Raw genomic sequence first — 26,655 nt, 5'->3', positions numbered from 1 at the left:
GGCCTGGGAGCTGGTGGACCAGGGCTGGTGCTGCAAGGACTCTGGAGGAGTTGCGGCCCGGAGCTGCAGAACCTAGCTTCAGGGCCGCTCTCTTTCTCTTTTCGGTGCTTGCCATCACCATGTGGGGCGCTCTGAGGTCAGCTCTGCGGCCGTGCAGTCGGGCCGCTGTACCCCGGCAGCGCGCCTATCACGGAGACTCGGTGGCCCGACTGGGCACCCAGCCTGACTCGGGCTCCTCCACCTACCAGGTAAGTTGACCGAGCGTCCTGGAGGCCTGCTCGCCTTCCTGCCCGGGAGTCACCGGAGGCCAGAGGGTGGGCATGCTTGGATCTCTGCTGTTCTTTCCTTTGCAGCTTCAGGCGTCATTCTGGGACTCAATAGGGTCCTGTGAAGTTTGCAGAAGGAAGTCGTTCCAATGAGATTTTAGTTCACTTTTAGGACTGGCACTGACATTTTGTGTCACTGAAATCAGTGGTTCTCAAAACCCCACAAAGCGTTGTCGCTTGGACAACTTATAAATGCCCGACACCGGTTTGGCAACTTTGTAATCACGAAGTTCTAGTCCTCGTGTTTCATGGCTAGGTATATTCTTTAGCGGTCTTGTGGCAGCCACCTTTAGGAACTACCATAGCACGATAGTTTACACTCTTCCGTTTAATATTAACAGTAAATACACAGCCCACAATGGCTTTACGTAGCTTTTCTTGGGGTTGAGGGGCTTGCCCTGGCCAAAGAGGCAACTCATAACTTGTGAAGTATCAAAGCTGGAAAATTTAAATCTGTTTCATGGCTTCTCAGCCTCTACAGATAGAGTCTGAATTATTCATAGAACCAGCAATTATTTGCCAGGGAAAAAGTTAACTCAGAAACACTAAGTTGTTTGTGCGGTATTTTAAGTATTTGACCTGGATGTGTAGGAGTGGAAGTCCCTTGGGGCTGGGGAATGTTAACTAGAAATCAGATAGCTGTGTGGCTGTGTGGTAAGAGGTGCCCTAGCCCTGAAGGGCTGGAGGCACCTAAAGCATACACAGCAGAAGCAGGTGGATCTTGGTGAGGTTGGATCCAGCTTGATCAACAAAGCCAGTTCCAGGACAGCCGGAGTTACAAAGTGTGACCCACTTCTCAAAAACAACCTACCACCACCACTACAACAAAATACAATTACTATATACTAGTTGTACAAAGTAATACATTTCACTATATGTGGATACGTGACTCTCTTATCTCTTCTCTTTTGCTCTCTCCTTTTCTCTTTCCAAGTAGTCCTTATACTTTCATGTCCCTAAATTGTACATATAATCTAGATTCTACATGTGAGAGAAAGTGTGGTATTTATTTTCCTGCCTCTCTAATGTGATGATCTCTAGTTCCAACCATTTCCTCGAACATAGCTATTTTACTATTTTTAGGACTATCTTGTTTAATTTTGACAGTTTCATATACAAATACAATGCAATGTTTTGAGACAGGGATTTTTTTTTTCCCTGTGTAGCCCTGGCTGTCCTGGAACTGGCTTTGTAGATGAGCTCTATAGACCAAGCTGAGCACAGTCATCAGCTGCCTCTGCTTCTGTAGTTTAAGGCATGTGCTACCACGCCCAGCTGGTGTATCTTTTTTTTTTTTTTTTTATTATATGTAAGTACACTGTAGCTGTCTTCAGACACTCCAGAAGAGGGAGTCGTCTTGTTATGGATGGTTATGAGCCACCACATGGTTGCTGGGATTTGAACTCTGGACCTTCGGAAGAGCAGTCGGGTGCTCTTACCCAGTGAGCCATCTCACCAGCCCCCAGCTGGTGTATCTTGATGGTATCTATTCCCAGTTCCTCTTCCCAGTCTCCCTAGACTCTTCCCAATGTGTCCCTCCCTTCCACCTACCTACCCATATCCTTTTAATACCACCTTAAAAACTCACCGACCTATTGTTGCTACTTGCTACAATGTTGACTGATCATTGGCTTGATCTTGTGCGGGTCTTGTTCAGGTAGCCACAACTGCAGTGAATTTGTGTGAGCAATAGCTATGTCGAATCCAGAGGACAGCACTCCTCCCCAGCCTTTGGCTCTTCCAGTCTTTCCACTCCCTCTTACATGATATTCCCTAAGCCTACCTATGTCTCTCTCTCTCTCTCTCTCTCTCTCTCTCTCTCTCTCTCTCTCTCTCTCTCTCTGAAGTAAATGTCTCATTTTAAGACTGAGCACCTCACAGTTGCTTATCCTCAGCCCTTTGGTAGTTATCCATCTCTCCATTAGCTACTATCCACTCCGTCGAGAAGCTTCGCTGACAGAGGTTTAGAGCAGTACTAATATACATGTATAAACATAATTTTTCAGACAATTTGACAGGTCCATTCATCAGAACAGCAGTAGTAGGATTCTCCCCTAGAGCCCTTGACCTCCCAAGCCACGGGCTTTGATCAGGCTTACTGTACCAGACTAGACCTCAAACTCCAACCAGAACATGGTGGTTCTCACCTAACGGCCATTGCCCCATTGTACCAGTGGGCACATCTCACTTAGGAGGTTGATATTGCAACATGCAGGGCTGAGTAAGACCATTGATGTCTTAAGTGCCCCGCGCAACACTTCTGGTGCCCTGAAAACTAACCACTGGGCCAGCTCCAACTGGATTTTTCTATATCATGCAATCAAAGTATTAAATATAGGTACATTAAACTTAGGATATTAAAGTGCAAACTAGGCATGGTTGTACATACAGTTCTAGCAGTCAGGCGGCTGAGATGGGAGTACCTGTGGAGACTAGGAGTTTGAGGTCAGCCAAGGCAACATAATGAGACCTTGTTTCAAAATTAAGTGCCAAGGTTGGAGAGATGGCTCAGTGGTTAAAGGCACTTGCCGCTGAGCCTGTTGATCTGAGTTTCATATCTGGGACTCAGATAGTGGAAGGAGAGTGGGTCAGAGTTTCGTGGGAGTTAGGAATTGATGTTGGAGTGGGAGGAGAGACATGAGTCATGCAGGGTATTGGAGTTTCTCACTCCAAAAAGTAGAGTGAGGTTTTTTGGTTTTCTTGGTTTTTTGAGACAGGGTTTCTCTGTTTAGCCCTGGCTGTCCTGGAACTCACTCTGTAGACCAGGCTGGCCTCGAACTCAGAAATCCGCCTGTCTCTGCCTCCCGGGTGCTGGGATCAAAGGTGTGCGCCACCACGCCCGGCTAACGGTAGAGCTCTTGATATAGACTGAGACTGAGTTTGCTGGGTGGGAGAGATGGTATGTCCTGTTGGGTTTGTTTGAATTGGCTATGTTATGATGCGCTTGGTGGCAAACATCTGTCAGTCACAAGAGCAGATACTGACTTCTTTCTCCCCTCATCTGTTGATGACTTTGGGTTAGCTATTATGAGTTATCAAAGGGCAAAACAATGATAGTTTAGTCTAAATAGCTTAATTGCCTTTATTTACTTGTGACTCTTGAAGCAGAGACCATTTCAATTTTTTTTTTTTTTGGCTACCTTTGCATGGACTATTTTTCCTTCTTTTTCACTTCTAATGCCTGTGTGTGTGTCCTTAGATGTAAAACAAGTCATAGACAGTGTAGATTGCGATACTTTAACATTTTATTTTTATTCTATATGTACGAGTGCTTGCCTACCTGTATTTATATGCACTGTGTGTGTATGCTTGGTGTCTGTGGAAGCCAGAAGAGGGCTTTAGATTCTCTGGAACTGGAATTATAGTTGTGTGCCTCTGTGTGGCTTCTGAGGATTAAATCAGTGTCCTATGAGAGAGCAGCCAGCGCTCTTGACTACTGAGCCATCTCACTACTTCCTTACTTTGAAAAAGAGGGTTTTGTTTGTTTGTTTGTTTTGTTTTTTTAATGTAGAGTCTCATAATATGGCCAAGCTTGTTTCCTTTCTCCCACCTCAGCCACCTGAGTTCCAAGGTTCCAGACATATGTCATCATTCCCAGCTCTGAATCATATATTTACTTTTTTATTTATTTTGTTGTGTAGCTAATTTTGGGGAGAGGTAGGATCTTGATGCACTGCTCCCCAGACTGATCCTGAACTCCTAGGCTCAAGCAATCCTCCTGCCTTAGTTTCTCTTGTAAGCTGGAACTGCTTTCCCCCATCACACCTTGTGTAACAATGTATTTTGAATTGCTACAAAATTCAACTCATCTGCATAAAGCAGCTCTAATGCTTTCCTTCTTCCTTTTAAAAATCTGTTTTATTTTTACTTGTTTGTGTGTTTGTGTGTTTCACGTGCATGTTAAGAGAATGGTGCCTAAAGAGTCTATAAGAGACCACTGGATGCCCTGGAACTGGAGTTACAGACTGTTGTGATCTAGCATGCTGGTATTGGGAATTGAGCCTAGACCCTCTGGAAGAGCAGCCTGCGCTCTTGACTGTTGAGCCAGCCCTCCAGCCTTGCCCTCAGTTGTGAAGAACAATGTTCCTGGGTATAGAATTCTCTGACAGATTTATTAAACCTTTCCTCCAGTAATTCTTCCCATGCCCCTACCTCCAACTCCTTCTCAATGGTATGACTTCTTTTAAAATTGTTGTCACACACACACACACACACACACACACACACACACACACACACACACACACGCAGCCTGCCAAGTCCATTTAGTGTTGGCGTTGCTTGTATGTGTTGTCCTGACTCCTTAGGGTTGGAGAACCTCTCAGGGTTTGTCTTTAAAGAAGGTTGATTCTCCCTGTCTTTGTGCCATTAATTGTCTATGGCTCTTCACTTAGGGGTAGGCCCGTGTGAGAGTTTGCCTGTCTGTGTTGGCATGTCGGCTGCTGCTGTCATTGTGTAGATCTTGTTTAGGGGACTAGATTGTTGAGATTTCATGGGTGCAGCCTCTCATTTTTTTGTGCAGTGTCTTTGCAGCGCATGTCCTGGTCCTCTGACCCTTACACTCTTTCCACCCATCCCACCAGCCTGTCTTTTTGTAACTTTTCTCTCTGTAGATGGTCTCCTATTGTCTGTACATTCCTAATTCTCTTCACATCTGTCTTCCTGTTTTTCTGTGGCTCTTGAGACATTTCACAGATAGTTCTTTTAAAGTGTTTGTCTGTTAAGTTGTCTGATGGTTGTATTTCCTCGGGCACACTTTCTGCCCCATTATTTCCTGTGCGGGCTGTCTTGTGGTTCCTTTGGGCACTTTGTGGGTTTTGGTGTTGACAGTTGCACATTTGGAAGCATAGCCATCGCTTCCATCTCTTTGGACTTTTCCCTGACTCCCTAAGTCCTTGGTCTGCTTTGTGTTTTGGAATGATTCCCTCAGGTCTCTTCTCAGTGTACATCTTACCTGGCCTCGTATGCGGCTTTCCAGTCCCACTGCATGCGCAGCCTTCCTCGAATGCCTTCATATCCCAAAGAATTGTCCCAGGCACTTTCAGTCTTGGTCTCCTTCTTCTCCCAGCCCTTTCCCTTTCTTCTCCCCACTTCCTCCTCCTCAATCCCAGGGTGACTTTCTACCTTTGATATGCAGCCTTGTCTCCCCTGTTGCTTTCTTGAGAAGAATTCCTGGTTTCATTCATGTAGCCTAAGACATTATAATGCAAGTCTGTTTTTTTTTAAATAAATACTTCATTTTAATCTATCTGTCTGTCTATCTATCTATCTATCTGTCTGTCTGTCTGTCTAATTTTTATTTTATGTCTATACCACCTGCATGCCTGGTATCAGAGGAGGCCAGAGGAGGGCATTGAATTCCCTGGAACAGGAATTACAGACCATTGTGATCTATGGTGTGGGTGCTGGGAATTGAACTCAGGTCCTCTGGAAGAGCAGCCTGTGCTCTTAGCTCCTGCGCCACCTCTCCAGCTCAGAAGGTCTGCTTTTCCTCCGGTGTGGGGTCAGGAACTGAGAACTGAGAAGGTGCTCTCTCCATCAGCTCCACACTGTCATATTTGGGTCAGGGACAAGAGTGAGCAGAGGCTTCCTGTTGATCGAGTGGCTTTTTCTCGATTCTATGTCTTTCAGACCTACTGCTCTCCTTCCTCAGACCTGTGTGCTGGGATTATAGACATTCTGCCATTGTGCCCCACACCCAGCCCACTGTGCTGCTGACATCAGGTTCAAACTGCTAATTCATTTAAAATTATTATCATTATTGGTGTGTGTGTGTGTGTGTGTGTGTGTGTGTGTGTGTGTGTGTGTGTGATATGTATGTGTGATGTGTGTGCAGGTCAGAGGATGGCTTGGTTTGTGGAGTTAGTTCTCTCCATCCACCTTTAGCTGGGTCCCTGAGAGCGAACTTAGGCCAAGTGTGCATAGCAGGCACCTTTACCCATTGGGCCCTACCACCAGGCCTGAACTGCTGTTTTTGATGGGGGTTGTTAAACAGATAGAAGTTAGAGTGATCCCTAAGGTTTATTTGTTAAGTTCTAGTCTAGTGTGTGTGTGTGTGTGTGTGTGTGCATACCAGTTATTAATAGAGCAAGGAAGTCGCTGGGGTGTGGAGGCAAAACTGGAGCCTGGTGTGTCATATGTGCTTATGCTGGCACAACATACTGCCACGGGGAGCACTGGAGGGAAGATGCTAAAATGTTAGTGGCCAGCCAGGCATGGTGGCACATGCCTTTAATCCCAGCACTTGGGAGGCAGAGGCAGGTGAATTTCTGAGTTCGAGGCCAGCCTGGTCTACAGAGTGAGTTCCAGGACAGCCAGGGCTACACAGAGAAACCGTCTCGAAGAAAAAAAAAATGTTAGCGGTCGCCCTGACAGTGCCGGGAGGAGGCAGTGCAGCATGCTGACTATTTAGGACAGTGTCTAAGATATATTATGTCCTCGGGAACCATTGGCTCCGCTTCTGCCAGAGCCCCGTGCACCACTGCTAGTGCCACGGCCCTGTGGATCACAGCAGCGATCCCTGAGAACTCGCAGCACTTTCAGGTACTCGATACCAATAAGAAGAGGCTGGAGACCCTAGCCTTTGACCTTTGCTACCACTTCTGTTGGACATGCATCCTAGTACTGCGGAGGAAAGCATCCTTTGGCCTCACCGAGAATGACATGGAACATGTGACCATTGCTTTGAGCATCCCCACTGCCCTAAGACTCCAGAATGGTGCTGGCACAGAGGACATAAAGGATAGAGCGGGTGCACAGGTTCCGACCGGTGGTCAGGAAACAAAGTCTGAATGCCTGCCCGCAGCAGCTGAAGGAGGGGCTGGCCTGTAGAGAGCTGAGCTCCTCCAGGGGTCTTGCTGTTTGAGGGCAGCGCGCAAAGCCCACTGGCCATTGGTTTGACTGAACATAACCAAGAAGAAACCTTCAGGCCTTCCCTGTTCATAAATAGAATGTCTACCTCAGAAGACCTTAGCGCTCCTTCCCCCCTCAAGGCTGACTATGTACTCAGTCGGTAACATGCTTCAGGCCATCCCAGACCTCAAGGCCAAATGAACAAATATTTGCTTTGGCTCCTGGATCTAGGGGTTTGTTTCTTACTCCAGGAGCCAGGTTGAAGGGGCATTGGCTACAGGGGGATGCTGTGTGTCCTGCTCGTATGGAGGGTGGGAGGGCATGGGGCAGTCTGGAACATTCAATCCCTTTAGAGCCTCTGCTCAGAAGTGGCACGGTGACTCTGCACACATCCCCTGATGGTTTCAAAGACCATCTGGTGCTGTTAGTTACTATGACAAGTAGCCTGGGGAAGAAAATGTTGATTTTTGGGGGGGACTCAGTTTCTGGGGGGATGTCCTGGTGGCATTAGCTTGGGGCAGCTGGTCACGTGGGATCTGCTGTCAGGAAGCAGAGGTGGTAACTACTGCTTGGTTCTCTGTCTCCCTTTATTCAGTCCAGGAGCTGCCCGTGAAGTGGTGAAGGCCATGTTTCCAGCAGTCTTCTACCCTCAGTGAGCCTCCTCTAGAAACTCCCACACGTGCCCTGTACCCTAAGTCCTCTCTAACCGACCACAGAGATATCTGCACATCCATGGCCATTGCTGTTCTAGTCACAATGCAAGGACATGGAATCAGCCTAGGTCTCCATCAGATGATGAGTGGAAAATACAAATATGGTTCACATTCACAATGGAGCTTTATCCAGCTATAAGCAAAAATGAAATTATGAGATTTGTAGGAAGTTGGATGGAACTGGAAGATACTGTATTAAGTAAGTAGGCTCGGGTTCTGAAGACAGTTTATTTCTCTCATTTATTCAGAGTCTAGTTTCTGTTTTTAGATATGGGCATCAATGTGGGACTGAGTGTGTATAGATACCAGGAACCTAAACTAGAAAGGGACCCATGGGGGTGGGGGGGTGGGATTCTTTAAGGTGGGGTAGTAGATAGAGCACATATGATAAGAGAGGGAGAGGCAAGGAGGGAGAGGTAGGAGAGAAGGTTAGACCAGATGATGTATGAAAAAGCCATAAGGAGATAATTTCCTCAGTGGCGTATCCTGGCAAAGTGCCCATGCTCAGTCAGTAAATCCTTAACCTGTGCGACTATAAAAACTCTGATGAGGCCCATTGGGCTTCAAAACAACAAACAAGCAATAAGCCCCCGGACTATTGAAGGTCAGAGGGCTAGTAGGGAAGAGGAAGGGCATCCATTAGTGGGAGCAGGGGAGAGACCAGCAAGTGGATAAGATGGGAGGAAACAGGTTCAAAATATATTGTGTACATGTACGAAAATACATTGTGTACGTGTATGGAAATACATTGTGTATGTGTACAGAAATACATTGTGTATGTGTATGAAATACATTGTGTATGTGTCTGAAATACATTGTGTATGTGTATGAAATACATTGTGTATGTGTATAAAAATACAACAAAACCCCTTAGTATGTGTACTTAATATTTGGGAGCCAGCAAGATAGCTCAGTGAGTAAAGGCACTTGCTGTACAAGCCTGAGACTTACATTTGAGCCCCAGAACTCACATAAAGATAGAAGGGAGAACTGAGTCTGGCTCCATATGTCTGCCATGCCCTACCCCTAGTAATAAGAAGTTAAAAAAATATTTGCTAACACTAAATAAATAAATAGAAATCTTAGCCTGCGTATGGTGGTGAGCACTTCTAACCCAACCACTTAGGAAAGTTGGGGCAAGAGGATCTGGATCCCTGATTTGCATCGGCTACATGATGGGTTTAGGACAGTCTGGAATCTCTAAGATCCTACCTCAAAACAGCAAAAGGCTGGAGAGATGCTCAGCGCGTAAGAGCACTTGCTGGCCTTGCAGAGGACCCAGATCCAGTTTCCAGTTCCAACATGGTGGTTCACAGCCAGCCAGAACTCCAGTTCTGGGAGATCTGACACCTGCTGATCTCCAAGGGCACCAGGCATTCATATGATGTGTGTGTGCATACATGCATCTTACACAAAATAAGCAGATAGATCTAAAAGGAAATTAATGTAGCAACAAAACAATAACGAATGTCTGACCTCTTGGGACCTCTACCTGTAAGCAGCCACTCTGCTACAAACACCCCCACAAAGGGAGGCAATAGAGGCCCAACAAGGGTAAGAGATGGTGTACAGAGATTGTGTAATTCTCCTGTGCCATAGCCTCTGTCTGCTCTCTGCCCTGTTTTCCTCACACAGAGCAGCTGTGTGTTCCTCCTGGATTCATGTCTTCTGCCACCACCACAGGGTGCTTCAAAAACCTTGGCAAAGAAAGATGTTTCACCTTTTCTTAAATGTAGGTTTTTGGTTTTTTTTTTTTTTTTTTTTTTTTTTTGCAGGCAAGTTTTCATGATTTAGCCCAGGCTGGCCTTGCTTACTTCAGCATCCCGTAGTGGCCATGTGCCACTATGCTTGACCCTTTTCCCTATTTCTTAGCAAGAGACTGGCTTAACTAGGGTAAAGATTTTGAGCTTTGGTTCTCAACCTTCCTAACGCTGGGACCTTTTAACACAAGTTCCTTATGTTCGTGTGCACCTCAACCATAAAATTCTTTTCATTACTATTTCATTACTGTAGTTTTGCTACTGTTATGAATTGTAATGGAAATGTCTGTTTTCCAATGGTCTTAGGTGACCCCTGTGAAAAGGTCAGTGTACCCCCAAAGGGGTGGTGTCCCCCAGGTTGAGAGCCACTGGTCTGGAGGCTAGCTAACTCTGGTTTGGAAGGACTCTGCTCTAGATTGGGCACCATGTTGCTGCAGAGACGGTACCTTGGGTGTGGTGTACTCTTGAGAGAGGGCACTTGGTTTCCCTGTATGTGTGCGAGCTGTTCTCATCTGCTCTGCACTTTTTTGTCTGTGGAGAGAGAGAGAGAGAGAGAGAGAGAGAGAGAGAGAGACAGAGACAGAGACAGAGACAGAGACAGAGACAGACAGAGAGAGACAGAGAGACAGACAGAGAGAGACAGACAGAGAGAGACAGACAGAGAGACAGACAGAGACAGAGAGAGAAACGAGAACAGTTACAATACAGGTGTATGGTGTGTGTGTGTGTGGAGTGGGGTGGTCAGCTCAATTTCTATTTGATGGGGCAAAAAATTAAAAACAACAACAAAGGAACAAAGCCCCACTAATCCCAAAGGTACATGAGAATCTCTCTCACTGGCTTCCAGATCTCTACAGGAAGAAGAGCAAGTGGAAGGACCGGTGAGGATGCTTTAGTGGAAAGATCTACAAGCAGGGCATTTGCGATGATGGTAGGAAGAGATTAAAGAAACACATTGATCAATTGGGGCCACAGAGATCTCACTGTGTGAAAGCCTATTGAAACTGACAAAACTGTAGAACCAAGTCTGGCAGCGGGGAAAGACACAGTAATGGGATATTTGGTGAAATTCACAGAGGAGTGATAATGCAGTGATGGTTCTTCTCTTTGGGCCTGTGGAAATTACATGTGAATTACCAGGTCTAGGATTTCCTGCAAAATAATTGAGAGTGCCTAGGTGTAATGCTCAGCTGTAATTCCAGCAGTCTGGAAGCAGAGGCAGGGGGATCATGAGGCTAGCCTGGGCTGGGGGGCAAGATAATGTTTCCAAACTTTCTTTAAAAAGGAAGGGGATAGGTTTTTTTTTCATAAATACTTTGTAATGGTGTCTGCTGACTTCATTTTGGAGTGTAGTTAGCAATGTTAAAGATGAGCTGTTTGGTCTTCCAGAAGAATTTGCTACTCGTGGTAGTTTTTCTTCAGGTTAAATAAACTACAGAGTTTGGAAACAAAAATACAAATTAAAAAAGAAGGAAGCAGCTTTGGCAGTGTTTGGGCTACTCTAGTCTTTTCTGTTGTATCTGAGGATCTCCATCAAAGGTATCGGCAGTCGGACAAGGTACAGGGGTGCCGAAACTGCCCGTGAGACCACAGTGCGATCCAAGTAGATGTGCGTCTTCTTTTGTTCCTCTGGTACCATTGACTATGTGGGACTAGACAAGAGTGAGTCCCATCCTGCATGCCTTTAATCCCAGCACTTGGGAGACAGAGGCAGGTGGATTTCTGAGTTCAAGGACAGCCTGGTCTACAGAGTGAGTTCCAGGATAGCCAGAGCTACACAGAGAAACCCTGTCTTAGAAAACCACAAACAAACAAACAAACCCCATGGCCTCATGACGCTCCTTCTGCAGTTTTACCACCTATAGTCTCCTGCTGCCCCAAACCATTGAGTCAAATATTCCAAGAAGATGCAACTCCCAAGTCTAAACAACTGTATGTTCAAAGGTAGTCAAGTTGACAACCAAGAACTGCCTTCACAGTCCCTCCATCCACACGCATACAGGGAGCACCAGTTAGACTTGGTGGGTTATATAAAAATAAATACAAAGAGGGCAGTAAATGGGGAGCCAGACATGTGCTGGTTCTGGGAGAATTATAGATGGAGGTGGAATGAATATGATCAAAGTACATTGTATAATATATGATAATATAATTTATGATATCCTCATATATAATATCATATATAATATATGATAATTTCAGAGAGTAAAATGCTAAATTTAAAAAGTTTTTAAATTTATTCTACTTTATTACTCTGATTGTCTTAATGTTCCTAAGAGATTAAACTTCCTCATGGGTCCGTTTACAGGGGCACGTTCAGTACCGTCTGTAGCCTTAGGTATCTGTGGGATGGCTCTGGATATAGCCCGAGGGCAAGGGGGCGCCTGCCGCTATGGATGCTTACGAGAGAAATAATGTTACATATGGTGGTGGCTGGAAAAAAACTTTTTTTTCCTTTGTCTTTATTAACTTTAATATATATTTATTTTTATTTACTAGTGTTCTGTATGTTTGATGTGTGTGTGTGTGTGTGTGTGTGTGTGTGCGCACGCACGCGCACACACATGCACACCATGGCAAGTGTATGGCAGAGGACAATCTTGGGGAGTCAGCTCTTTCTTTTCTCCTCTGTGTAGAACTGGAGATTGAACTCGGGTTGTCAGCAAGTACTTTACCCTCTGAGCCATCTCACCGCCCCTAGCTCTTCAGTTTCAAACTGAGGATTCTTCTTTGGTGTGCCCGCACCTTACCAAGATACTCAGTGCGGGAGGTTTATCAGCAGTGATGTTCCTTTTGTTGAACATGGGGATGTATTCAACCTTAGACTTGGAAACGCCCAAGGCCCATCTTTTCCAGCAGTGGATGTTTTCAGAGTGCCTTTTGACGCTGACGGAAGTTAAGAAGGCACAGGGTTGACAGCTTGAATGAAGCTTCCAGACTTTCTAGAACTTCCTTAAACTCCGAGTGGGTGGACTGCAGAGAGTACTCTTGACATTAGCAGAGAGGGAAAGTGGGACTTCAGCCACTGGGTTATTGAAGAGGGCTCACCACCTCAGTGACAGCCTTTTACCACTTATAGGAAGCCTTCTTCTCATCAGTTAACTTTTGAAATTGATACAGAAATCACTATTCATAGGCTACCATGTTTCAATCCGTGTACCTATTACAAGATGTTCTATCAGAGTAGCTTATCGCTAGCATTTATATTGTTTCAGTTTGCTTGTTTGGGACAAAGTGTTACTATGTAGCCCTGGCTGGCTTCTGGTCTGGAATTCTGGGATTATAGGCATGTACCATCATATATCCAGCCTAATATTTACAATTTCTTTGTGGTGAAAGATATTAAATTTCTTACTCTAGCACTTTTTGAAATATGCAGTACAGTGTTTAATCTGTCATCACTCCACTGTGCAACAGAACTCAGAACTATTTCTCTCATCTAATTATAAATGGCTGTTGACACACCTTTCTCTGTTCCTATCTCCTCTTGAGAAAGAAACCTTAGGATTAAGGGTGTTTTTTTTTGTTTGTTTGTTTTTGTTTTTGAATATTTAAGCATTAATTAGGTGGTTTTAACCCTTTGGTGTTCCTATCTCCTCTTGAGAAAGAAACCTTAGGATTAAGGGTTTTTTGTTTTTGTTTTTGTTTTTTAATATTTAAGCATTAATTAGGTGGTTTTAACCCTTTGATGAGCATAAAATGATAAGAGTCCACAGACTCCAGAAAGGTGCTTCAGTGTATAAAGGCGCTTACCATCAAGGTGATAACCTGACAACGGAAAGAGAGCGAGGGGAAGAGAGAGAGAGAGAGAGAGAATAAATAGATGAAATAAATGAAAATAGTTAAAGCACACAACTTAGGTACACAACTAAAGCAGTGTGTGTGTTTGTGTGTGTGTGTGTGTGTGTGTGTGTGTGTGTGTGTGTGCCTCTCTGCAGTGAAATCAACTCTTTCCACCTAGCGGCACGGTGAGTGAACAGGAGCACTGTCAGACTGTCTGTCGGCTTGCCTGGGGACTGAGGTCGGGCTGCTGCATCTGTCTCTGAACCGCACTGTGGAGGGTGCAGCCTGAGCTTATGAGGTGTCTTTGAGGAAAGAAGTTGAGTTTCAGCAACAGATATGGAGATTGTCTTTGGCTGCATCTCCTGCAGCCCTGTCTGCTACTGTCTGGTTTATGCACACCAGGCTTGTCCTGCCTCTGTGCCAGGACCCTCTCAGATGGCAAAGTAGTCCAGGAGAGTTCTGGACAGTTGCAGACACAGCCCTTGTTTTTAGATGGTTCCTCGGAGCTTCTGAAAGGCAGATGTGTATGACATCATACATTTCAGGTCACACTGCTCTCCTGCCACCTCCTGGCCACTGGCGGAACAGACACGCTCTGGATCTTGCTTCAGGCAGCAAGCAGCTCCACCTTGCCTTCTGGGTTTAATAATAGCAGAGCTTCTGTAGGAATCTGGTGGGGTGACAGTTTCCCAGACTGCTTCTTGAGCTTAAGTTCCCAGCAGGCTCTTAGGCTGCATCGGGACACTCAGAAGATATCTGAGCTGTGCAAACATATAGTTTTGCTCTTGTTACTTTTTTTTTTTTTTTTTTTTTTGACACAGACTCTCATATATCATATAGCTCAGGCTGGCTTCAGACTGACTGTGTAGTTGAGGATGACCTTAAACTGTATATTCTCCTGTTTCACCTGCCTCTGCCCAGTTTCTCCTTCCTCCCACCCACTCATCCTTCCCTCCCCAGGGATAAGTTGATGAATTTTAGCATCCTTATCAACAATGGAATGTCCTGCATTGGTTAGAATCTCAGGATAGTGACTGATGATGGATGGTATGAGACAAAATAGATGGTCAATAAAACAGCCAGCCAACTTCCGACCCTTTAAAAAAGTGCGTTGTCAAAACAGAGGCTGTGGTGGTGCACACCTATAATTCTACACTTGGGTGGTAGGTAGATAGATGCTGGAGGGTCCAAAATCAAGGTAATTCTCAGCTACATAATGAGTTTAGGCCAACCTGGGCTAAGTGAGATGCTGCCCTTCCTACCCAAACAACAACAACTACTACAACAAAACACCCTCCCTGGTGGCACACGCCTTTAATCGCTACACTTGGTAGACAGGCAGGTTGATCTCTGAGTTTCAGGTTAGCCTGGTCTACATAGCAAGTTCTAGGCTAGCCAGGGATACACTAAGAAGCATTGTTAAGAAGCATGTGTGTGTGTGTGTGTGTGTGTGTGTGTGTGTGTGTGTGTGTGTGTGTGTGATGGAGGGAGCAAGTGTATATCAATTAAATGTAGAAGGTGTCTAAACGAGAAAGGACTGGCCAGAACAAGCGCTGAAATGAAAGAAACACAGTTAAGACTTAGACACAGGGCTCTGCCTTGAAGAAGTGGATCAGAGGGGCTGGTGGTCCTAAAAAAGAGCTGAGCACATGGGCAGGAGTTGATCTTTCTACAGGATGGAGTGTGCCAATTTGGAGTGGGCACATAGGTGGGAGTGGTGATCGCCTTGAGTGGAGGTCACACAGAGATGGCATAGGTTACTATTTTTCTTTCCCTTTTTGCAGTATGAGGTTGCACCCAGGGCTTGCTTCCCCTGTGGTAGGCTTCACCTCTGGCCACACTCTCAGCCTTTGATTTAAAATATATATATATATATATATATATATATATATATATGCACTATTTTTATGTGTATGCGTTTGTGCCTGAATACATTTATGTGCCCTGTGCTCCTAGGAGCCCACTGAGACCAGAAGTGGGTGTCACAGGTTGTTGTGAGTTGTCCTGTGGGTGCTGAGAACCGAACACATAGGCGCTCTAAACAGCTGACCCTCTTTCCTGTCTCCTTGATGTGTTTACTGACTCTTACTTTGATTAAAGGATAATGACGTGGGGGCTGGCGAGATGGCTCAGTGGGTAAGAGCACCGACTGCTCTTCTGAAGGTCCTGAGTTCAAATCCCAGTAACCACATGGTGGCTCACAACCACCTGTAATGAGATCTGATGCCCTCTACTGGTGTCTGAAGACAGCTACAGTGTACTTATGTATAATAATAAATAAATCTTTTTTTTTTTTTAAAGGATAATGACATAAAACATCTACCTCCATCTGTGTTTCTGTTTCAGGAGAACTATGAGCAGATGAAAGCTTTAGTGAGTCAACTTCATGAGCGAGCCCAGTATGTGAGACTAGGTGAGTGCTGCCTGCCTGTCTGTTCGTTGGTCTGTCTGTCTGTCTGCCTGTCTGTCTGTCAGTCTGTCCGTCTGTCAGCTTGATATGATGAACCCCAGGATGGCCTTGACCTCATGATCCTCTTGCCTCACTCTCCCAAACACTGTGAATACAGTCATGGGCTGCCACTCTCAGCTACAAAGTAAGATTCTTAGTATATTACAGGTGCCTACTTTAGAAGGAGCAATGTGAATGTTATAGCCCTCATTAAAAATAATCTCCCCAGCTGGGCGGTGGTGGCGCACGCCTTTAATCCTAGCACTCGGGAGGCAGAGACAGGCGGATTTCTGAGTTTGAGGCCAGCCTGGTCTACAGAGTGAGTTCCAGGACAGCCAGGACTATACAGAGAAACCCGGTCTCGAAAAAAACCAAAACAAACAAAACAAAACAAAAAAACTTTCCCCAATATCCTTACAGGCAGACTCTGTTTTGCCCATAACCTGTGCTCTGAGAATATTGTTGTGATCTTAGATATTACTATGTTTGGAAGACAGCTTTCATCTGTTGAGGTAATTAGAGAAGTAAAAATATAAAGAAATATCATCTGTATTTGTTTTCTTTATGGAGTTTATTCAGGAAAGATAACAGAGAGGCCACCTAAGGTTGCCTACTGTGTTAGGGAAGGAAGAACCGAATGTTGGCCCAGGAAAAAGTTTTGAGAGATGTTGCCAATGTTCTGTTACTAAGCACTTTGGTTAAATTGTTCATTTTTGAGATTAAGTGTCTTCTGGTTTTTTGAAACAGAGTTTCTCTGTGTAGCCGGGGCTGTCCTGGAACTCACCTGGCTGGCCTCAAACTCAGAGATCCTCTTGTTTCTGCTTTCCGAGTGCTGGGATTAAAGGCGTGCGCAGTCACTGCCTGGTGTGACTGGGTGCCTAGACAGGACTTCTCTCTGCAAAGTCAGTGATGACCTTGGGCTCCTGACCCCGTTGCTCTCACTCCCAGGTGCACAGTCGCCTGGTTTAATGTTACTGGGAACGGGGTCAACACTCTACTAACAGCTACGTCCTTCAGATCATCTAATAAACTTTCACTTTGTAGTTTTATACTTAAGTTTAGGAATGAGTGTGAATTATAGGTACCTTAAATACACATTTCCATCTTCTTTTAAATTAATGATTATACACAGTTAGTAAAAGGGAACTGAAAGCAGAAGCAAATACAATAGAGTTACTACCTTGTCATTTGACTATAGCAGGATAGTCTAAGTCTTTTTCAGAAAGACGGCTGTAATTTACACTCTTGAAGTGCTATGGAAATGAGCAAAAACACAACCCTCTGGGGCCACAAATGTAACCCATGGCAAAAATCATAAACTTAGTTTTAAAATGAGGGGTTTTTTTGATAACACAATTTCCATATTCTTGAACAACTTTGTAGCTGATAGTGTCATGTTACAGTGTTCAAAGATTGGGTTTGTGGCTCAGTGGTGGTATGTTGCTTTAGCATAGCCACCTCTTCACCCCCTAAAAGAAACTAAAGGAAGATGCAGATGAATACATGGTCTCTAGAAAAAGAACCCACATACTTGCCAAATTTAAAACCTATGTTGTTCAAAGAGATAACTCTGTGGTTACACTCATCCTCACTTTGGATTTCCTGGGTCCTTAGGACAGATGGTTTTGAATCAAGAGGAATCCAAAGTCCTGTGATATGGACCTGTTGAGGGTGGTGGGTTCTTGTAAGCTGCAGGGGAAGGCTGGTCTCCAGCAGAACCATGGAGGAGACATGGGACTAGGAGCAAGGGTGACTTTGGCCTTCACAGTTTTGCCTAGAATTGTTCTGCCATGAAAATTATAGTGGACATTATATCAGCACGTATTAACTTGTGTTAATTATTAAACCCTATTAAAATATCCTTTTTAAAGATTTCTTTTACTATATATACACAGCATTCTGCCTGCATGTATGTCTGTGGACCAGAAGAGGGCACTGGATCTTATTATACAGGGCTATGAGCTACCGTGTGGTTGCTGGGAATTGAACTCAAGCACCTCAGGAAGAGTAGCCAGTGCTCTTCTGAACCATCTCCCCGGCCCAATAATTTATTTGTTTTTAGAGCATTGATTGGCGTTTTGCCAAGGCAGGAGGCTCTTTTATGTATGTCTGTGTGAGGGTGTCAGATCCTCTGGAAAGGGAATTACAGAAAGTTTTGAGTTACCATGTGGGTGCTGGGAATTGAATGGACCTAGATCCTTTGGAAGAGCAGCCAGTGCTCTTAACCACTGAGCCATCTCTCCAGCCTGACTTCTGACTTTGAAATTAATGCAATTTCTGATGTAGCTTTCGGACAGGAGGGGGGCAGATGTTTGGGGGTGTTTTTTAGTTACTCCTTGATAGTTTTCGTTAGCAAGAACAGGACAAAGGGGAAGATTGGATTTTAGGTGAGTCTTGGCCTCTCACCCATTTTCTCACCTCTATCCACACCCTGGCAGGTTTCTTCTCTGGCTTTCCTATGTTTGATCCTCCTTATTTTTAACCTGTTGAACACAGAGGGTGGCAGTGACTCAGTCATTCCGTAGGCAGAGAAGGGATGACCCCCGTGGTGCTTCCACAATACACAGAACCAAGTATTCTGATTAAGCCACATTCATGGAAGGACTGTAAGTGTTTTGATAAATTTAGAAGTGCTTTGTTTTTATCCTGTTTTAACTTTATATTTTTAATCCTGAGGAATATCTTTATGGAGGTAAACAAGGGGGCTCTTGTATGTTTTTTTTTTTTTTTTTTTAAATGAACGTTTTAAATTGGAAGGCAAATTCTACTCATGTCTTACAGTGAGTGTCCCATGGGAAGTGACAACACTGAGACACTAGTCAGTGCGTGCGTGCAGAAGCACGCAAGTGGGTTCTGTCTGACCCCTGGTAGACAACCTTTGAAAGAAGCTGGAATCCTGCTGTAAAATGTTTCCTGATTTCAGGGCTGCTAACGTGTGACCATAATGTGAATCTTCATCAATGTGACTTGATGAATTGCATATAAGAGCGCAGTAAAAATGGCCATAAGGGAAATGAGTTTTTCCAGCACAAAGTCTGTGAGAATGGGTTTTCATTTGTTAATTTATATTTGATTGGAATCTTACTCTATAGCCCAGGCTGTTTCTGGATCAGTCCTCCTGCTTCAGCTTCTGAAGTACTGGGATTGCAGGTGTGAACGACCTCACCTAGCTAACATAAAAATGTAAGAACCAGCCAGGCGTGGTGGCGCACACCTTTAATCCTAGCACTCGGGAGGCAGAGGCAGGCGGATTTCTGAGTTTGAGGCCAGCCTGGTCTACAGAGTGAGTTCTAGGACAGCCAGGGCTATACAGAAAAACCCTGTCTCGAAAAACAAAAACAAAAACAAAAAAAAAATGTAAGAACCATCTTTAGAAGACTAAGATGCTCTGTGGTGCTGTCACGTGTTCACTTTCCTACAGAGGAGCCAGACCTGGAGGGATATGTCTGGGACATTAACCCAGGAAGTAGAAGCAGGAGGATGCAGAGTCCATGGGTAGCCATGGCTCTGTAACAAATTGGAAGCCTGCCAAGCTGCGTGAGACCCTGTCTCAAAAACTACAATGAACACACACACACACACACACACACACAGAGAGAGAGAGAGAGAGAGAGAGAGAGAGAGAGAGAGAGAGAAACACACAGACACTTAGAGGAGCTTCATTCTGTGCTCATCGAGTCTGCATCAGGGATAACTCACCTTTGGCTCTTTATGAGACTAGAATATTACCAGCTGCTGTAAGAGACTAAGTCAGACGAGAGAGAGAGAGAGAGAGAGAGAGAGAGAGAGAGAGAGGAAGAAGAAGAAGGAGGAGGAGGAGGAGGAGGAGGAGGAGGAGGAGTGATGCTCTCTCAGCATCCTTCCCATCTTCACCGATGGCCCCTTTGTGACCACCCATGTCACCCGACTCTCCAAAGGCCTTTGCTCAAGCCTTGTTTGCTTTACTTTATTTAGAAATCGCATTGGCAGTTCTCTTGTTTGTTTTTAAATATTGAAGTAAATTATTGTATGATAAGCTGCACAGAAGTATGTGGCTGGAAGCATTTTTGACCCATAGACCATCACTAGAATCGAGATAGCATCTCCTAGAATTTCTACTCTTCGGTGGAACTCCTTCATCCTTCTCCTGCTGCCCCCTAAACACACCTTGTTAGGGCTTTGGCCAGTAGTTGGGAGAAGAGAAAAAGCAATTTTAATCATACTATCTTACAACTGACTCATTTTGAAAGAAGAAAGAATTTGTGATATAATGTTTTTGGTAACACTAAAGTAGAATTACTCTTTTTAGAATTTTTAGTGAACTTCTTCTTCAGAAGAAAAAAAAAAAAAGCCTCTTGCAGCCAAGATCCCTGATTTGAAAAATGAGACCATATTTCAAAGTTTGTGACATAGGCATGAACATAAATTCTTATCCAAATCAATAAAGAAATGGCAGTTTTAAAATTGTCGGCTGCTTTATTAGACAAAGGCAGCTGTGTTAAGATAAATTTAGGAGCGCACGTCTTTAATCCCAGCACTTGGTTGGGAGAGGCAGGTAGATCTCTGTGAGTTCAAAGCCAGCCTGGTCTACATAGTTAGTTCCAAGGCTGTTACACAGAGAAACCCTGCCTCAAAAATAAATAAATAAATAAATAAATAAATAAATAAATAAATAAATAAATAACTTAATTAATTTGGAGCAATAGTAAAAAAGCCTTTTTTGGCAGTTTGATCCTTCTCCCACTCTGTAGCTGTGGCTTGCTTAGAGCGAGTCGGGGAGGAGGAACATGTGACATTCAAGTCACAGATGTCTTGGCCTGCAGGCTGCGTGGTAAGGCTTGGGCTTCTTTGGTGTCAATCAAGCCTCGTTGGCTTCTGCACTGCTCTTTGGTGTAGTTTGGTGTAGTTTGGTCAAGATTTGGGAAGTGTTGGGAACCACAGAAGGGAGGGGCAAGTAGACCGTGCCAACAGAAGAACTGGTAAGGTTGAGTGAGCCCTGACCCGGGAAACTCAGAATTGCATCCAGTAGGCGTGGGGCCAGCTCCCCGACAAACTATCTGCTCTGGACACATAACCATGACACCCGACAGAGAGGACCGTGACAGTCGGTCACATAGCATAATAAATTGGAATTCTTCATTACTAGTCAGGTATCTAGATACCTCCTCCCTCCTCCCCAAAAAAATGTTCATCCAATGAGCTTCCCTTCCTGGGTATTTCTTCCCACAAAACCATAAAAGGTATTTAATCCCTGGCTCACCCCGAGTAAGCGAGTAAGGTGTATGCATTTACATTAGGCATCAAGGAAAGCAGTTTGGACAAGCAAGGATCACCGTGGGGGGAGGGAGGCCGGCTTCCTAAAGAGCCACACCTAAATCTCCGAAGAAGGCCTTCTTCCAGCCTCTCTGCGCTCACTCAGAACCAAACTGGGTTCCATCCAGACTCTGCCTTCCCCTTCCTGCATGGCTCATGGATGCCCTGAGGGGAAGTGTGAACCTGGGACTCCCTTTTGTTAACTCAGAGGACTGGGAACCACAACAGTTGTCTCAGACTCCGCTGTTTCCTACCCATTACTGACCTCATTCTGCCTCCCCTGAGCGGCATGCGGTGCTCCTGGCACCCCTGTGGGAGGCAGAGAGAGACCATCCCAAAGGGGACCTATAATCACTGTGGCAGGAACTCTGCTTTCCCATGTGCAGATCTAGTGCCCCCCCCCCAGGCAGTTTGCACATGTCTAGCATGGAGAAAGTTTCCAAAGCTAGGCTTTTATCTGGTCCAAATGAAATGTTCCCAGGTACCGTGTGGTGTATGTGTTTGTGGTAGTATTTGGTACATGCGGGGCCAGTGAGGCAGTGTGTGAGTTCTAATAAAAATAGCATGCCATTTCTTTAGACAGTGAATTCAGAACATATGTGATATATCCTCCAGGATCAGGGATAGATTGGTGTGTGTATATGCACATGCCATTGAAAAAAATTCAGATTATTTACTGCAGAAAACTGACATCTGGTATATCTAGGGATTACAAAATAATTAGCTTTTTCTTACAGGGTACACTGAACCTTTTTATTTTTTGTTCATTCAGTTGTTCATTTATTTATTTATTTGCTTTTTGAGATAGGACTTCTCTGTGTAGCCCTGGCTATCCTGGAACTTGCTCTGTAGAGCAGGCTGGCTTCAAACTGAGAGATCTGCTTGCTTCTGCAGCCCAGGGCTGGGATTAAAGGCGTGTGCCTCTAGCACCTGCCCCACTGACCACTGCTTTGTAAAGTTCTGTGTTTGGTGTGGAGCATAGTGTGTGTTCCTAGCGTTCGGTGAGATGGAGGCCTGCCTCCTGCCTGTCTGCTCTAATCTAATTGTGCTTTATTGTAGGAGGGAGTGAGAAGGCCCGGGCACGGCACACATCCAGAGGAAAACTGCTCCCCAGAGACAGAATCGACAATCTCATAGACCCAGGGTGGGTCTAATGCTTTCTACTTCCCCATGTCTAATGTACCACTGGACAGTCCCATCAACAAATGGTTCTAAATTTGGGTTCTTATAGTGTCTTAGTTAGGGTTTTACTGCTGTGAACAGACACTATGACCAAGACAACTCTTACAAAGACAGCATTTAATTGGGGCTGGCTTACAGTTCCAGAGATTCAGTCCATTATCATCAAGGTAGGAGCATGGCAGCATCCAGGCAGGCATGGGGCAGGAGGAGCTGAGAGTTCTACAGCTTCATCTGAAGGCTGCTAGCAGAATACTCACTTCCAGGCAGCTAAAAGATGAGGGTCTTATAGCCCACACCCACAGGGACACACCTACTCCAACAAGGCTACACCTCTTAATAGTGCCATGCCCTGGGCCAAGTATATTCAAATCATGACATATAGGGTTCAAAGACCACCACCCATTTACTGAGAGCCTACTGTGTGTCAGACATTTACAGGCAATGAAATGGCAGTTCCGGGGAATGAGACGGACAGACACCTCTGTTCTACTAAGTTCTGTTAGGTCCGTGGGAGGTGGAAAGTAAGCAGTAAGCATTAGAATTGTAAAATAGATAAGAATGAAGCAAGCGGTGTGGGAAAGAGAAACCACCAATCAGAAGCTCTGCAGTGAGAGAGCGCTGGGCGTGTTAAGCTGGAGTAGTTGAAGCAAAGGGAGTGGCAGGGAGAATAGTAGGGGTTGGGGTCTGATTCTGGGGGTGTCCGTAAGGCTGTTGGCTCTGACTTTTCAAAAAAACCCAAACAAACAAACAAACAAACCCCAGGGAACTGCAGTCTGAATTAAACAGGACTTGTTGAGTTCCTAACACATGTCTCAGAATGACATTTATGGTGGTGAGCCCCTAGACTAATTGCCTGGTCGCCCTCTTAGTTTGTGTTCCTATATTTGATATTTTTGTAAGTGACAGAGTCGCCCATAGCTTCTGCTCTCTGGATCCAGTCATGAAGTGTGACATATGACTGTTTTAATTTAAAGATTCTGCTCTTCTGGCTGCTGTGCTGGGAGTGGACTGCGCAGTAGGGTCAAAGGGTGGCGGGGTGAGGGTGTTACGGAGAGCAGAGACCTGGTAGATCTCCTGGCAAACGGGAAAAGGTGGGTGTATGTACGGGGTTATGTTTGAAGATAGGGTCTCATGTAGCTGACATCAGAATCACTGAATAGCTGAGGATGACCTTGAGTCCCTGCCCCCATTTAGGAAGTGTTAGGGATTAAACCTAGGGCCTCATCCAATGTAAGCAATAGCTCTGTCACTGTCATACACCCCAGCCCAACCTCGAACTTCTAATCCTCCCTCCTCTGTCTCCCTGGGGATGGGATTACAGGTGTGTACCACCATATCCGGTTTCCATGGTGCTGGGCATTGAACCCAGGGCTTTGTGCCTGGCAGGTGAGCACTCTCCCAACTGAGCTATATATCTTTATCCCACCAAATATCTTTTTCTTATGGCACCCATGTTTGGATGGGAGTGTGCATGTGTAAGCCCAGGGGCAGGTAGGTGTGTCATGGCACATGTGGCAGTCAGAGGATGGCTTTCAGGAGTCACTTGTCCTCTACTATCTTACATGACCCAGGGATCAAATGCAGGTTGTCGGGGCTGTATGCAAATGCTTCTACCTGCTGAGCCATCTTTCAGCCCCCAGCACACACTCGGTTGTGCAGATATATACCAGGCGCCTGCGTCAGAGAAACAAAACAGAAAGGAACCATACCAAATCGAGCATTCGAGAACTCCTTTTCCTCCGTGGTATCTTGAACACGTGTGTAAATGAAGGGTGTGCAGTACAGTGCCAGGTGTGAGCCTGGTGCCTCGGAACAGATTGCTTCTGGACATCCCAGTTCTGCCGTTTACGGCCCGTGGGACCTTAGGCTAGTGGCTGGGTTTTGGTTCCCTCTTTAGAGAATGAGTTAGTGCTTATGAAGCTCTTAGAAGAGAGCCAGGTATATGGTAGATGTTGCCTGTTGTTCCCTTTCTGTGGTAATATTCATATATGCATAGCATTTTAACAGTAAGTCTCCAGTATTTTATGGTAGCCCGTTACATGGCTACACCATATAAATTCCTATGAAATTCTTGTCTAGTCTTATTTTAGAAATCTTTTTGTAGATTTTTATATGTAGCATGCATTTTTGAAATATTGCCGTGTTTAAAAAAAAAGTCCCACTGATATGTGTAACATTTTAAATACAGATATTTAACTTAGAAAACACCCTTTCTTCCTCTTAGGTCTCCCTTTCTGGAATTCTCCCAGTTCGCAGGTTACCAGCTATATGGCGACGAGGAAGTCCCCGCCGGTGGCATCATCACAGGCATTGGGCGAGTGTCGGGGTGAGTGTCCCATCTGTGCTCAGGTGTGAGGGGCAGGAAAAGTCGCTGGAATGGGGTGCCTGCCCCACTCTGCACGTAGCGTGAAAGCTTTGTGCCCTTTGAGACATGAGTTCCCATATTTGTGTGGAGCTCGTCTGGGGAGCTGCAGAGACCACAAACTGAAGGAAGAAAAGTGAAATTCAACCAGAGTTTCTGATCCAACTCAGAATTTGCACACTTCCCCCAGATGTGGGATTTTAAAATAGATTACATCCTGAGTTCATGCCCCTCCCTCCTGTCATCCTAGTCCCTCCCCCTCCCCATCCATTCTTCCTCTCAGGAATACCAACCAAGCGTGGCATATCAAGTTGCAATAAGACCAGGCACCTCCCCTCATATTAAGACTGGCCAAGGCAATAGAAACCAGAGGCCAGATGTCCTAGAGAGAGAGCTAGGATCAAACCAAACACACCTGGAAAAAAGAAGAGAGTAAAGTAGAGAAATGATTCCTAATGATATTCTGCTATCCTCATAGACAGGAGCCTGGCATAATCGCCATCAGAGAGACTCCATCCAGCAGCTGAAGGACACTGATGCAGAGCCACACAGCCAGACATTAGGCAGAGCTCAGGGAATCCTGCAGAAGACGGGGAGGAGGGATTGTAGGAACTAGAGGGGTCAAGAACATCATCAGAAAACCCGCAGAATGAGCAACCCTTGACGTAGGGGTCCACGATATAGTCTGATCAGATCCTGGCATGCTGGAGATTTTAATGGCTGTAGCCCATGTCTTATAAAGAGCTTAATCCCCTTCAGTTTTGCAGAAGTCTGTCTCTTTCAATGGACTTTCTGCCTTTCAGGGTAGAATGCATGATTGTGGCTAATGATGCCACCGTCAAAGGAGGCACCTACTACCCAGTGACTGTGAAAAAGCACGTGCGGGCACAAGAGATCGCGCTGCAGAACAGGCTCCCGTGCATCTATCTGGGCAAGTCACAAGTGCACCGTGAACTGTTTTAGCTGGTAAAATGGAAGGCTGAGTGGAAGGCTGTGCCATTGTTACTAGGTGTTTGAAAATACTGCTGGTTCCTCCTGCAATTAGAAAGGAATATAGTGTTTACTAAGAACTGCTGTGAGGGGTTGCAAAGAACTGCCCATTGTACCACAGTGGTACATTAACAGTTTGGCATGTACTAACTTTTCCTGTGGATATTTTATATTTCTGTTTACTTTAATTAATTCAAGCTATTAAAAATAGCTAATATTTATGGATCTCTTGAGAGTCAAACATTATGTTAAATACTTGAGTATTACATAATTTGAATAGATTGTAATTTAAGGTACAGTGAATTTCCAGAGAGAGTCAGTCTTCATTTGAAAGTTAAGTACATTTGCATTAAAGGCTGTTTTGAACAGAATCTAAAAGCAAAGCAATTTAGAATTGGCACCTTCTGGATACTAGCTTAGTTTGCTGAAACTCTCGCACAAATTACTCATGTACAAATGTGTAAATATTTGAATAGGTTATGATGTAGATTTTTTTTTCTTTTTTCTGGGAAAGTGAATTTACCTGGTTGACACATAAGGTGAATTTCTTTGAGCACATAGAAAATAGAAAATGAAACTGGCACTTGCAGGCGCTGGGCGGGCACACTGAAGAGCATTAACATTGTTTCTGTCATATTTAATAATATTAAAATGATACAAAATATTAAATAATAAAAGACAATGATTATAGGCAAAAATAATAATAGGTATAGGGCTAGTTAACTTCTTTTTTTTTTTTTCAATTATTATATGTAAGTACACTATAGCTGACTTCAGACACACCAGGAGAGGGCATCAGATCTCATTACGGGTGGTTGTGAGCCACCATGTGGTTGGTGGGATTTGAACTCAGGACCTTAGGAAGAGCAGACAGTGCTCTTACCCGCTGAGCCATCTCGCCAGCCCACTAGTTAACTTCTATTTCATTCTCTCTCTCTTTCTCTCT

General features: G+C 44.8%; 1 protein-coding gene across 1 annotated transcript in view; it reads left to right on the top strand.

The window, feature by feature from the left end:
• Positions 1–26,655, top strand: part of Mccc2 (methylcrotonoyl-CoA carboxylase 2) — a 69,194-nt gene continuing 42,539 nt past the window's right edge. Inside the window, exons 1-5 of the mRNA XM_021208469.2 lie at positions 1–248; positions 15,781–15,847; positions 22,235–22,319; positions 24,582–24,683; positions 25,523–25,650. Coding sequence (XP_021064128.1) covers positions 120–248; positions 15,781–15,847; positions 22,235–22,319; positions 24,582–24,683; positions 25,523–25,650 — 511 coding nt within the window. The 5' untranslated portion in view covers positions 1–119. The remainder of the gene's footprint in view (positions 249–15,780; positions 15,848–22,234; positions 22,320–24,581; positions 24,684–25,522; positions 25,651–26,655) is intronic.

The sequence above is a fragment of the Mus pahari genome, chromosome 11, assembly GCF_900095145.1.
Source record: "Mus pahari chromosome 11, PAHARI_EIJ_v1.1, whole genome shotgun sequence".
Lineage (NCBI taxonomy): Eukaryota > Metazoa > Chordata > Mammalia > Rodentia > Muridae > Mus > Mus pahari.
Note: the sequence above shows the minus strand (reverse complement) of the source record. Positions and strands in the feature narration are given on the sequence as shown.